The sequence below is a fragment of the Stegostoma tigrinum genome, chromosome 14, assembly GCF_030684315.1.
Source record: "Stegostoma tigrinum isolate sSteTig4 chromosome 14, sSteTig4.hap1, whole genome shotgun sequence".
NCBI classification, from domain to species: domain Eukaryota; kingdom Metazoa; phylum Chordata; class Chondrichthyes; order Orectolobiformes; family Stegostomatidae; genus Stegostoma; species Stegostoma tigrinum.
The window spans coordinates 26,950,799-26,965,857 of NC_081367.1; the positions used below are offsets into that span (position 1 = coordinate 26,950,799).

Genomic DNA, 15,059 nt, shown 5'->3' on the forward strand with positions numbered 1-15,059 from the left:
AGTTCTGAGGAGAGGAAGGGAGCCAGTGCCTGGATCTTTAGACTACTGACTAACACTGAGGACAGAGGCACGTCCACAAATCCTGAAAGGTAGCCGAACAGATTGACAGGTAATTTAGAAGACTTATGGCATGTTTTTCTATATTAGCCAAGGCTAGAATATGAGAACAAGGGGGGTGACATTGAAAATCCATAAAAGTAATCCATAAAAGCCTGTGAAATGGATAAGTTTTCTTTTACTGCAGCGTGCATTTTTTTATTGTAAAGGCTCGGATTTCTTTGCATTTCGCTGCGTTAGCTGATGGAAATCTATTTTGTTTCACATTTCTTTGGAAACCCACAAAGGGAAACTCAAAACCCTTAAAACAGGATCGTTTCCCTAATGGTGAACAATCTGAACTTCACTGGGAAACCAGCTTTTCGGGAGATTCGTTCGCGATTCTCAATGAAACCTCCCTATTAATTTTTTTTTGAAAGGAACGAATATATCTGGACCTGTGCTAAGAAAATGCCTTGGATTCTCCAAATGCGTTCCGCTGTAGTCCGGGCTGGGGCGGGGGTGGGGGGGAGGCGTTAGAAGCCCAGTTGCAGCTTTTGGGCAAGATTTCCCCCTGTGCTCTGTGCCCCCGAAACTGGGCAGCTTTGTCTCCCGTGAGATGAGCAAAATAAAATCGAAATACAGGGCGGAACAAGGCAAGACATTGGGCGGTAAAAGGAGATAACAGAAAAGTGAAAAAAAAACGCGCCAACAGAAAACAAAATAAGAGACGGTGGTGGGATGGGGAGCCAAGATTTAAGTGAGAGAAACCGAACGGAAATTAACTGAAAGCGAAAAAAGTCAACAACGCGCAACGTAACACATGGTTGCGCGGTTCGCCGCACTCAAGGTATTTCTCCATTCCTCTGTTTGTGCCTGTATCTGAAAATGACTGGGGAATTCCCTCAACTTGTACCACCTCTCGCGTGTGAGGAGGTAGCACTGTATATAACTACAAGCAGCACCGAACCTCTGCTAGCAGACACACACACACACAGTGCACCCGAATACACAGACACAGTTCTGCTCGGGCAGTTTGTTCAGTCACGATGGTGTTCTCGCTGGAAGCCGCTGGTAAGTTTAGAATGACTGGAAAATGCACATGCTTTGTCAAAGTCCTTGACATCACTCTTCATCAAAAGAAGCTCCGAAGGTCGATCTAAGTTGAGGAGTGCACAAGTGCTACTGCAGAACCATACTGACGTTTTCTTGCTTTTTTTTAAATTGCAGGACTGTGGAAAGCTCCCCTCCTTTTAGTGATGTGCCTTCACCTCTCCCGGGTGTGCTCCGGGAGCTCCGTGCCTAAGCAGCAGAAAATAGATGTCAGAAGTTGCCTCAACATTTCAAAGCAGCTGCTGAGCGAGGTGAAAGAAAGTCTAACGCACGTAAGTCCTATGGTCGTTATTCCATGCACTGTACACTGTCCGAGCAAGAAAGCGGGCGAAGTGTAGAGGGTTACAACCAACAGACTGAGTCAGTGTTTTGGAGATTTATTGCTGTTCGTTATCGGGCTCCGGGGATAATAGCAATCTTTAATTTCACCTGCAACTGCTAAACTTCAACTGGGAAAAAAAGTGAATGGTTTCTACGGATTGGCTGGCTGTTTGCATTTTTTTTGTCGAAGATGTTAACTGTCATGTTTTGTTTAGCCCGACGTGACTGGAGGCTTTAACTGCACTGACAATGTTCTTGCCCTGGAGGACATCACTGAGAATCTCACCAGCACCGCCTGGTCCTGTTCCCCGGCCCAGGTGAGCACAAACACACACACGCACTCTCCGGCGATATCTTTCACGAGTACAATCCTTTATTGCATTTCAAACTGATCGCTCATGTCAATCCCTGTGAATCCCTAGGAGTGTGGTAAATGCAAGGAAAGCGGAGACCCGCAAGGATGCCGATTCGCAATTCACCAGGTTTGTGCCTTCACCTGTTTCATTCGAGTGTTTAGCTTAAGTCACTGAAATCAAATCGAATCGAGCATTCATTATATCGTTTCTATTTTATTCGACAGTGTTTTCAAAATATTACTGCCGATTTACAGATCTACCAAACTAAACTTCATAATTTCTCCCACGTCACCGGGAATGTGTTTAAACAGATCCAGCAACTTCTGAATGTAAGTTCACGTTTAATTCGTTTCTAACAAAGGTACAAACGGATGAGTGTTACAATTCAGAGGTAAAAACCGGAGAGACAGGGCAGTTCGATGGCATGCCGTAGAGAACCCCTGCCCTTATGTTGTCACATTTTTATCAGTAAAGGCGGTTTCCACTTCACACTAGATCAAGACTGAATTATAGATCAGAGATAATGGGAAGGGTCTGATGAAGGGTCTAGGCCCGAAACGTCAGCTTTTGTGCTCCTGAGATGCTGCTTGGCCTGCTGTGTTCATCCAGCCTCACATTTTATTGTCTTGAATTATAGATCAGTTTGACATTCCACTCATCACTAAGGCGCTGCCGTCTTCCTGTGCTTTCCGTCCCATTCCAGCACTCACTCATCTTCCCATCCTCAAGAACATTTCACTTCTCAGATTTACCTCCTGCTTCCCGGACTCCATTCCCCTCAAACCCACCATTTAGCTTCCCTTCCTGACCCAATGTCGACAATAGCTCCTTTTATTTAGCCACTATCCCAGATTGTCACTGACCTCCTTCCAAAAAAAAATGCTCATTTCAGTTAATTTCCATGCCCGTACTTCCCTGCCCTTTCCAAGTCTAGGGAATATTCGCACCTTCTAAATTCTCTCCTTGACTCTCCTTCAGCTTTACATTTGAATCTCTTCAATCACATTTCTGTCAAATATCAGTCTAAAATTGGGCTGACCAGTCATTCTTTTCTGCCCTATTCTCCCAATGCCTCTGTTTCCCCTCCCACCCACTTAAACATAGACAGAGTTTCTATATCAATGGCATTTCATCCCACACAGACACATACACACACACACATTTCCGGAAAGTATTAAGTAAATATTACCGGCCCTCTCATCATTCTCATAAACATACTGCCCCTTGATGCCATCATTCAAATACGTGGAATATTTTACACAAATCTGATGATGACATTTGTGTTATTTAGGCATCACTGACTGCTGTCAAGCAGTTTGTCATTCTAACTTGAAATGGCTGTAACTTCCTCTAACTAAATGGTGGGAAGACCAAAACAATCATTTTCAGCTCAATCATGAACTCCATACCCTTCAACCCTTTCTAGGTTAACTGTGTCAGTGCAAACTAAATTGTCTACAACCTTGGAGTCCTGTTTAACCATTGTCTAATATTCTGGCCTCATAATTTTGCCACTAGAGTTAATAGTCTACTTATACCTACCATTATAACATTAATCAGCTTTGCTCCCCATACCTCAGGCAATCTGCTGTTGAAAGCCTCTCTGGCTCAGCCTGTCACCCTGCAATCAATACAATATAAACATGTTCAAATCTGTACCAGCCATACTCAACTTTAGACCAAATGTGACTCAATTACCACCACTGAGTCTCATTGTAACTTGATTCCCCAAATAACTTAAGTTTTAAAATTAATCTCTGCCGAAATGTCTCCACACCCTCAGCCTGTCTGATCTGCTAACCTCAACAAGACTTTAATTTCTATTTCCATTCCTCTGACGTCAATCTATTTTGCATTCCTCTTCCTCCCTTTAGTGTCAAGTTGGTGGTCTACCTTCAGTCATCTTGGTTCCCTCCCTAGAACTCTTTCCCTCATCTTTATCAATTCTGTGCCTCCCCTTTTAAATGCATCTCATTGACCAAGTTTTTGGTTATCACTCTCAATCACCCCCTTTTTGTTTTGATGCCTATTCTTCTTATAGTTCTAAGATGCATCTTAGAACATTTTTCCATCTTAGTGATGATCTAGATGTAACCAGTTGTTGCTCACTGCTACAGTTCAAGGTTTAAGCTAGGAGTCAACCAAGTTACACTAAATAGGACTTACATTTCTGCTGTCTTGTAATTATAACTCCTATATCAGCTGTTAGAATGTAATTGGAGTCATAGAGGTGTTCAGCATGGAAATGGACCCTTCAACTTGTCCATGCTGACCAGGTATCCTAAATTAATCTGCTACCTTTTGCTAGTATTTAGACCATATCTCTCTAAACACTTCCTATTCATGTTCCCATCCAAGATAACAAAGTGTGGAGCTGGATGAACACAGCAGGCCGAGCAGCAAATTAGGAGCACAAGAGCTGATGTTTCGGGCCTCGACCCTTCATCAGAAAAGGGCGATGGGAAAAGGGTTCTGAAATAAATAGGGAGAGAGGGGGAGGCGGATCAAAGATGGATAGAGGAGAAGCTAGGAGGAGAGGAAACAGGCAAGTTAAAGGGGCGAGGATGGAGCCTGTAGAGGTGAATATAGGTGGGGATGTGGGGAGGAGATAGGTCAGTCCGGGGAGGACGGACAGGTCAAGAGGGCAAGATGAGGTTATTGGTAGGAAATGCTTTGTGGTCCTAAGATGCCGCTCAGCCTGCTGTGTTCATCCAGCTCCACACTTTGTTATCTCAGATTCTCTAGCATCTGCAGTTCCCACTATCTCATGTTCCCATCCACATGCTTTTTAAATAGTATGATTGTATCAGGCTCCACCACTTTCTCCAGCAGCTCATTCTACACACGCACCACCCTCTGTGTGAAAAAGTTGCTCCTTAGGTTCCTTTTAAATCTTGCCCCTTTCATCTTAAATCTATGTCCTCTAGTTTTGGACTCCCCCACCCGGGGAAAAATCCTTTTCTATTTACCCTATCCATGCCCCTCATGACTTTATAAACATCTGTAAGGTCACCCCTCAGCCTCTGATACTCCAGGGAAAGTAGCCCCAGCCCCTGGCTGATCCTTGCAAATCTTTTCTGAATCCTTTTAAGTTTCACAACATCCTTCCTTTAGCAGGGAGATAAGAAATGCATGCAGTATTCCAGTAGTGACCTAACCAATGTCCTGTACAGCTGCAACGTGACCTCCCAACTCCTATACTCAATGTTCTGACCAAAAAAGGCAAGAATACCAAATGCCTTCTTCACTATCCTATCTACTTACAACACCACTTTCAAGGAACTATGAACCTTCACTCCAAGGTCTCTTTGTTCTGCAACACTCCCCAAGACCTTACCATTAAGTGTATGAGTCCTGCCTGATTTGCCTTTCCAAAATGCAGCACCTTACATCTATCTAAATTAAGCTCCATCTGCCACTTCTTGGCCCATTGGACCATCTGATCAAGATCCTGTTGTTTTCTGAGGTAACCTTCTTCGCTGTCCACTACACCACCAATTTTAGTGTCATCTGCAAACTTACTAACCAAATCACATCCAAATCAATTATATAAATCATGAAAAGCAGTGGACCCAGCCCTGATTCTTGTGCACACTGCTGGTCACAGGCCTCTAGGATGAAAAGCAACCCTCCACCACCATTCTCTGTCCTCTACCTTCGAGCCAGTTCTGTAATCCAGTTAGTTAGTTCTCCCAGTATTCTATGTGATGCAGGCTTGCTAACCAGTCTACCACGAGGAACCTTGTCAAATGCCTTACTGAAGTCCATTTTGCTTAGATAGCCTAGGCATCAGCATAGATATTAGTTTATTGTGACCAATTTGTCACTGCATTGTAATTTAGTTGCTTCTGGTGTCAAACTACAGTGCTTCAAAGCCCTGACTCCAAATTTGCATCAAGTCTTACTATTGCAATGTTATATTTTCAGTTCTGCTACAGATATTCTCACAGATTTAGGGGCACAGATCACTTTCTATGTTTTACATTACAGGTTTCCACATTATGCCACAACCTAGTAGTGTGACAATAATTTCTTGTCCAATAACAATATACATTATTCATAAAATTCAGAAAGTCAACAGTTCAAATTTGACATTCGAGATTAAGCTGAAATATAGTTCAATATCTTTCATTACATCATGTGGCATTCTGTAACTGTAGTGAAACACATTAATTACAAGTTGTGTTTACATTTCATATCAAACATATAGCCTGTGGTCTGAGCTGGATGTAGTGTTTTTCACACCCTCATTCAACTTTTCAGGAGGAAGATTAAAACACTTACTTGCGACCAGGCTAGATATTAGTCATAAAACTGCTTTACTTTACAAATTGTAATTGAGAATACAAAGTGACACTTTAATCAAAACGTGATATGCTTAACTTCAAATTCCCCCTTGCAGTAAAAGAAACAAATCAAGTGTCTTTATCCTGATTAACGCTCTAAATACTATGACTTTCATACTGTCGCAAACATTGAAATAGATATGGGCTTATTTGGCACTAATCTTAAAATGATTGCCAAGACTTTTTATGTGTTTTTCCCAACTAACCATGTTCACTGATAAATCTTTCCCTTGGGTTATTCTATGCATTTTTAATTGCTTCTGAGCATTACAAATGTTGGTAGAGATAATAAGGAAGATGCTATTGTGGCAGATGCATTCCCATTCTTTAATTTACCAAAATACTTGCTACCAGCATTAGATGCATCTATCCCCACTCAAAAAGTAGATTCATAGCAGGGTTGATATTCCTCCCTGTGCTAGGAGTTGGGGATTCTTATGTAAACATGAACTGAGGAAAATAATTGTCCTTAGTTATTGTGAAAACGCAATTTTAATATCTGGCTATTCATGGTTGTTCTATCCTCCAGAGTTTCAGTGTCTTATGGAAAGGATAATTCTAATCCTGTGTAATATTCACCTTTAAATCCCATTCAAAGAAAAGTGGTAAGAAGAAACCAACCCAAAACATGGCCCACTGAAAGTGAATACCATGCTAACTGTCAATGACAGTAATTTCTGGGGTTCTCCAATTGGCCATAATGGGATTAACTGAAGGTCATTGCAAACCCCAGATAAAATATGCAAATGATGGTGCTATCATCCTTCTTCCAGAGTTATGTCAGCAGATCCAAAAAACTCCCAGAGCTCCCAGCTCTCGTGTGAGATCATGCAATAGGGAGGAACGCAATTAACCCCTATTGGTGATTTCACATCCTTCCTGCTTTATGTTTTGATTAGGTGTCACTGTTTGGCTAGCAGTTATTGTTCATCCCTAGTTGCCTTTGAGAAGGTGGTCAAGGTTTATGTTTGGAGTCTGCCCTAAATTTGAGTACTGACTGCAGGACCGTGTCATGCCATGATTCCACAAATTGCTCAACAATGTACTTCTCAGGGGAATTTCTTTCTCTAAAGAATTTGGCACTTTTACTTCGAAGTGAACTTTTTTATCAACTCCACTTTACTTCCCATTTCTGAAACTTCTTTAATGATAGTTACTGACATCACTCTTGGTCATATGGCCCAAGAAGGCAGCTTTCAAAGTGCAACAGATTCACTTCAGCTGGTGAACAGTCCATTCAACAGCACACCCAGGAATATTCTAGTGCAGGGTACGGAGGAAATGTAATGATTTGGATCTCAGCATTCATCAAAAATTCATCCCATATTAGGCAGAGGAATGACACAATGGTAATGTCACTTGACTAGAAATACACAGCCCTAGGCCAATGTTTTGGGAGTTTGGATTCATATCCAACTATGGCATATGGTGAAATTTGTATTCAATAAAAAGCTAGCCTAATGGCAACCATGTAAGTGTAGTTGATTGTTCCAAAATCCATCTAGTTCACCAATGATCTGCAGGGAAGGAAATTTGCCATTCTTGCCTGCTCTCACATGCATGTGATTCCAGACCCACATCAATGTGATTGACTCTCAGCTGCCCTCTAGAAAATTAGTGGTGGCAATAATTGCTGGTCTAACTAGTGATGCTGTATTCCATGAATTAATTTCTTTTAAAACTAGTCCATCATCTTGATATTTACAGCATTGTCTGTTTAGTTCACTGGCTGAAAACAATTCGTACCTTTATTGCCACCACATGCAATTTCAATTTTTGGGTATTTTATAATTTATTCATCGGATATGAACAAAACTGGCAAGGCCAGCATTTGCTATCTGTGCATAAATTACCCTTTAGAAGGTGGTTGTGGTCAGCTTCCTGACCAGATCAGTCTGTGATATAAGTCCACCCACACTGCATTTTTGGAGTGAGCTCCAGGTTCTTGATTCAATGACAGTTCCATGTTGGAGACATACTAGCGGTTAATGTCCCCGTGCAGTAGCTTCCCTGGATCTTCTCTGTATCCTGGGATCAAAGCTTGGACCTTGCCTGCACAGTTTCTGGTATTTCTGCAGGTGCTCTTTCACTTCAATATATTTGTTTTAGTATCACTTTTGTATTGGCCTATTTCACTTTTATATTCACCATCTATTTTCTTTGAATTACCTCTATTTTATAACTCTGTTCTGCTTTCTCAGGTATAATTATATTAGTGGATAACTAGTTAAGCTCAGTCAAATCAAAGCAAAAACAACTAATAACTTACCTTTCCATATTAAGCAGAGGTTCACCTGCACATCTGCCAATGTGGTATACTGCATCCATTGCACCCGGTGTGGCTTCCTCTACATTGGGGAAACCAAGCAGAGGCTTGGGGACCACTTTGCAGAACACCTCCGCTCGGTTCGCAATAAACAACTGCACCTCCCAGTCGCGAACCATTTCCACTCCCGCTCCCATTCTTTAGATGACATGTCCATCATGGGCCTCCTGCAGTGCCACAATGATGTCACCCGAAGGTTGCAGGAACAGCAACTCATATTCCGCTTGGGAACCCTGCAGCCCAATGGTATCAATGTGGACTTCACCAGCTTCAAAATCTCCCCTTCCCCCACCGCATCCCAAAACCAGCCCAGTTCATCCCCTCCCCCTAATGCACCACACAACCAGCCCAGCTCTTCCCCTCCACCCATTGCATCCCAAAACCAGTCCAACCTGTCTCCGCCTCCCTAACCTGTTCTTCCTCTCACCCATCCCTTCCCCCCACCCCAAGCCGCACCTCCATCTCCTACCTACTAACCTCATCCCACCTCCTTGACCTGTCCGTCTTCCCTGGACTGACCTATCCCCTCCCTACCTCCCCACCTATACTCTCCTCTCCACCTATCTTCTTTCCTCTCCATCTTCGGTCTGCCTCCCCCTCTCTCCCTATTTATTCCAGAACCCTCACCCCATCCCCCTCTCTGATGAAGGGTTTAGGCCTGAAACATTAGCTTTTGTGCTCCTGAGATGCTGCTGGGCCTGCTGTGTTCATCCAGTCTCACATTTTAATAACTTACCTTGTGTATTTTAAGTTTCATCGCCCATCTGTTTGACATTTTAAAAGCAAAAACTTCTAAATTGCTATTAATTTTAAATTTAATTCCAGTTTAAATAATTCATATTTGAAGTTTATAATACAAAACCCTAATTAAAGTTATTTATGTTTTGGTCATAGGCTCTTAATTCTGATTCAAACTATGATGAAGTATATTTTGAAGTTGGGTCAACAACAGAAACTGAGGAGAAACCTAACTTTCCCCAAAGGATGGTTTTGTGCAAAATTTTGCAGGCTTTCAAGTTGCGTACCATCACAATCAACAGAGTTATGAATTATCTGAATGATACTGAACTCTAATTGTACAGAATCTAAATACCTTCACACCACAGTAATTTGTGATCGACTTTTCTTTAGGTTTTACACTATTTATATCAAATATGCTAACACAACACTCCTCCCCTCTTAGGACAACATATTTATTTAAATATTTATTTAATATTTATCACTTTTATCAGGGGGCTAAGATATTATAACTTATCTGGGAGCTGGGATCAATATGAAAAGGATAGTCTCTATTTTTACTGATTGTACAGTGGCATTGTTCACTAAAAGTGTATTTTTTCGATCACTTTCCTATAAAATTTGCAATGTTTACAATGATCGGTGCTGAATTTTTAAAGAATGTCTATTAAAATATATCAATTTCTAGCAACTTGCCTGTGACATTGCGTGCCATCAGTTAATAAATGTAAATTTATTATATATACTTATTGTTGAGAGACACTTCAAAATTCAGTTGTAAAGTCACCTAGTGCCCAAACCAAGTACTTCATTTTCAAAGCTGAACGTGCAAAATTGAATATAAACATTGAAATTATAATGAAATTTACAATGGTAAATGCTATATAAAACTGTAATTAAATACCTGTGATAACAGTGATCAGGTATGGTGCACAGAATGATGTATCTTCTACAAAATTTCTAATAAACAGAGATATGGTTCACATATGTTCAAGAGTATTTTTGCCTTTATTATCCATTCCTACCTTATAGAGGTAAAGTTAGAATTAATACTTGTAAGTAAATAGTTTTACAGATAAATGGAAATGAAGTTGTTTAATCCAAAGCCATATGTAACCATTTTTAGACTTTTATACATTTGTTCAGAAATACAGTATGATTTTGTATTGCATATTTATCACTATAAAACCAGCACATAGAAATATCTATGCAGCATGAACTGAATTCTTAAATTAAGAATTTCCACATATATAAACATTACATCTCCAATTAAGCAATCGGAGCAAACTGAGTCAGCAATATTTTTCAGATAATGTGATAAATAGCAAAACCACAATTCTTTAAGATCATGAGGAGACCGGTGGCACAGAGGTTAGCGCTGCAGCCTCACAGCGCCAGGGACCCAGGTTCGATTCCACCTTCAGGTGACTGTGTGGAGTTTGCACATCCTCCCCGTGTCTGTGTGGGTTTCCTCCGGGTGCTCCGGTTTCCTCCCACAGTCCAAAGATGTGCAGGCTAGGTGGATCGGCCATGCTAAATTGCCCGTAGTGTTCAGGGGCATGTGGATTATAGGGGGATGGGTCTGGGTGGGATATATCAAGAGGCGGTGTGGACTTGTTGGGCCAAAGGGCCTGTTTCCACACTGTAGGGAATCTACGCTAATCTAAGAACTCTATCCACAAATAATAACTTAATTTTGAATTCCATATTGCAAAACAAGCCCATTTCAGGATGATGCCAGTGAGCCAAGGATTTGTGTTTGGGCAGACCAAACATGTTGAAGCCATGCTGCCAAGGAGGCTGCTAATTCTAGCAGGACTGCAATTCCCTTGCCTCATCCTGTTCCCATCGCCCTTCAAAAAAAATTCAAGTATTATCGAATTCCCTTCTGAAACTTACGACTAAATCTGCTTCCATCAACCATTACAAAATAAACTTTTTACAATATCAGCTCTCATTAAGCCTCCGGTTACAAAGTTATAGAGGCATATAGTATAGAAAGAGACCCTTTGGTCTAACTAGTCCATGCCAACTGTGTTCCCCATCCAACCTAGCCCTGTTTTTGACCTATATCTCCCCAAACCTTTCCTACTCATGTACATGTCCAAATGTCTTTGAAACGTTGTAACTGCTCCTGCATCTATCACTTCCTCTGGCATTTCATTCCATACTTGAACTACTCTCTGTGTAAAAACATTGCACCTCATCCTTTTTTAATCTTTCTCCTCTCGCCTTAAAAATATGCCACCTGATTTTGAACTCCCCACCCTAGGGAAAAGACCCTTGTTGTTCACCTTATCTGTCCCCGTCATGATTTTATAAACCTCTATGAGATCACACCTCAACATCATACGCTCGAGCGATAAAAGTCCCAGGATATCCAGTTTGTTTTTATAACTCAAATCCACTATTCCCAGCAACATCCTGGTAAATCTTTTCTGAACCTTCTCCAATTTAATACCATCCTTCCTACAACAGGGTGACCAGAACTGCACACTATAGTCCATTAGAGTCCTCAACAACATCCTTCACAACCTCAAAATGAAAATCCACTCCTATACACAAAGGTCTGAGCAATAAAGGTATGCATAGTAAATGCCTTCTTAACTACCCTATCTGCCTGTAGTTCAAATTTCAAAGAATTATGTCCTGATCCCCCAGGCCTCTCTGTTCTCCAACGCTCACCATGACCTACCATTAATTGTGTAAGTCCTGCCCTTATTTGTTTTACAAAAATGCAATACCTCACATTTATCCAAATTAAACTCAATCTGCTACTCCACAGCCCATTTAGCCAATTGATCACAATCTTTTTATAATCTTAGGTAACCTTCAAGCCTCTAAACTTGATTGCAACTTAGAACAAAGTGCTGACAGTTTGGTAAGTAAGGTAGATCTTACATTTCATATTCAAAATGTTATTGTAATTTACAATTTAAACTCCAGATTTTTTTTAGGTTTGAGCACAGATATGTAAGCTCATTAAAAGCACCTAAAGTTAGGTAATTAGACAAATCTGCTGATATTATTTTTCTTTGTACCTATGTCTGAGTTCACTCATGGCATATCAATAGAGGCACCTCATTGTGACTTAGCACTTGAAAACAACTTAGAGCAGAGTGCTGGCAGTTTGGTGATAATGGTAGCTAGATAGTACATAAGGAGGTAAGAGCTCTTCTGCTTTTTTCACATTTTCATCCTTGGGAGTTTGTTCTTCCTTTACTAAAGTGGAAAAAAGTGAGCTGTTTGGTGGGTATATGGTAAGAGGTTAAGATCTATTTTGCTCTTAAGGTTTAATATAGTACATGAAGATAATAAAATACAATAATAAGAAAAATAAATAATTGAATATGTTATTTAAATAGTTACATACACACTTTATGGACAGCAAGGAAAATGATGTGCCCTGCCTGCAGCATGTTGGAGCTGCTGGATCCTAGCATGATCCAGGAAGACTACATAAGCTGTAACTATTCAACTCAAACAGCTTTGGTTCAAAGTATGAGATGGAGGCTTAAAAACACACTTTGACACATGAGGGAGGGGGAAAGTTACCTAGGTCTTTTGTACAAGGAAGTGACCATGCCCCTTAGGAAAAGTTTGTTTGGTTTGTTCACTTATCAAAGAAGGGAAAGGTTGAATGGATAAGGATAACCAGAGGACAGGAGTGCATGAGGCTTTTATAATTTCTAGCAGCTTTGAGGCTATTTCAATTTGATTATATGAGAATGTGATCTGCTGGGTGGATGAGATAACTGACCATGGCACAATGGAGGAGCGAAAGGGATATATCAGGGATCAGTATAGTGGGGGAGATTGACACGGTTCTCTGCAACAAGGACCTGCATTACTGTTTACCTGGTGCCAGGATTCAGGACATCTACGTGGGGTGTGAGGAACTTGCAGTATGAGGGTTAGGGTCTGGTCATTATGATCCACACAGGTGCCAATTACATAAGCAAGACTAGGAAAGAGGTTCTGCATGTTCAGGATGAGGAGAAAGTTACCCAGATAAAAAAGCATACCTCCGTGGTAGAAGTGGGATCTGGTTCTTGAGTCACTGGCAGTAACTCCAGGCAAAGTGGGAGCTGTATCACTGTAAATCAAGATATAGAAGGGCAGGAGGGGATTAGGAAAATTAGAATAATCATGAAAGTGATACTCAACAAATTGTTAGATTTGTAGACTAACAAATCCTTGGGTCCTGCCAGACTCCATCCTATGGTTTTAGAAGAAGTCGCTAGCAAGACAGTTGCTGCATTAGTTTTATTGTCCAATATTCCTGAGATTTTACTTATAAACATCATTCATGATGTGGATATCTCTAGTTGAGCCAACATTTATTGCCCATGCCCAGTTGCCCCTGAGACTTCCTTCTTCTACCATTGCAGTCCATGGGCTGTATGTAGACCCACAATGCTGTGAGGAAGTGACTTGGCTAGGAACTTTTTGGTGGTGATATTCCCATATATCTGCTGCCCATGTCCTTTGAGCTGGAAGTGATCGTCGTTTTAGAAGATAATGTCTAGGGAGTCTTAGTGAATTCCTACAGTGCATTTGATAGATGATACACACTGCTGCTATTGACATCAGCAGCGGAGGGAATGGATGTTTGTGGATGTGGCCCCAATCAAGAAGGGTGTTTTGTCAAGCTTCTTGAGTGCAGCTGGAGCTGCAACTATTCAGGCTAGTGTGGTATATTCAGTCACACTCCTGACTTAATCTTTGTAGATGGCTGATAAGCTATAGGGAATCAGGAGGTAATTGACTTGTTGCAGGATTCCTATCTTCTGATCTGCTGTTGTAATCATTGTATTTTTATGGCTGGTACAATTCAGTTTCTTGACAATAGTAAATGGTATGTTAAAAGGGGGTTTCAGTGTTGATAACCCCATTCAATATCAGGGGCACTGGTTAGATTGTCTCTTATTGGAGATGGTCATTGCCTGGTATTTGTGTGGCATGAATTTAACTTGCCACTTAATAAAAACCAAAAGAACTGTGGATGCTGTAAATCAGGAAGACAAATAAAAGTTGCTGGAAAAGCTCAGCAGATCTGGCAGTATCTGTGAAGAAAAATCAGAATTAACGTTTCAGGTGTGGTGACCCTTCCTCAGGAAGGTTCTGAGGAAGAGTCACTGGATTAACTCTGATTTTTTTCTCCATAGATGCTGCCGGACCTGCTGAGCGTTTCCAGCAACTTCTGTTTTTGTTACTTGCCACTTGTCAGCCCAAGCGTGGATATTATTCAGGGTCTTGCTGCATTTGGACCTGGATTGCTTCAGTATCTGAGGAACTATGAATGTCTGAACATTGTGCAATCATAGGCAAACATTCCCACTTCTGCCCTTATGACAGAGTGAGTGTTGTTTATTGAAGCAGCTGAAGATGGTTGGGCTTAGGTTACTACTCTGAAGAACTCCTGCAGTGATATTAAGCATCTGGAATGACTGACCTACAACCACCACAACTAGACCCTTCTTCTTCAGGTCTAGGCCCGAAACATCAGCTTTCCTGCTCCTCTGATGCTGCTTGGCCTGGTGTGTTCATCCAGCTCTACACCTTGTTACCTCATTTTTAGGTACTGCCTAGTGCTGCTCCTAGCATGACCTCCTGCACTCTCCACTGAACCAAGGAAGTTTCTATTGTTTAAAAAACACCGAGGTAAAAACGGGAGGTGGAGGAATGGAAAACAGGCAACTACAGACTAATGTACGCAGCATCTGCAGAGGGAAAATGATAGCTATTACTTAAAACATTTTAGCAGGCCACTTAGAGAATTTTGAGGTAATCAAGCAGAGCCAGCATGGTCTTGTGATAGGG

The 15,059-nt window shown here is 41.2% G+C and overlaps 1 protein-coding gene across 1 annotated transcript; it reads left to right on the top strand.

The window, feature by feature from the left end:
- Window positions 1–1,085: 1,085 nt before the first annotated feature.
- il12a (interleukin 12a) lies at window positions 1,086–9,572 on the top strand. The gene is made up of 5 exons (XM_059650819.1): window positions 1,086–1,110; window positions 1,267–1,421; window positions 1,686–1,787; window positions 2,051–2,155; window positions 9,393–9,572. The coding sequence occupies exons 1-5, from the start codon at window positions 1,086–1,088 to the stop codon at window positions 9,570–9,572; spliced, it is 567 nt and encodes a 188-aa protein (XP_059506802.1).
- The last annotated feature ends 5,487 nt before the right edge of the window (window positions 9,573–15,059 follow it).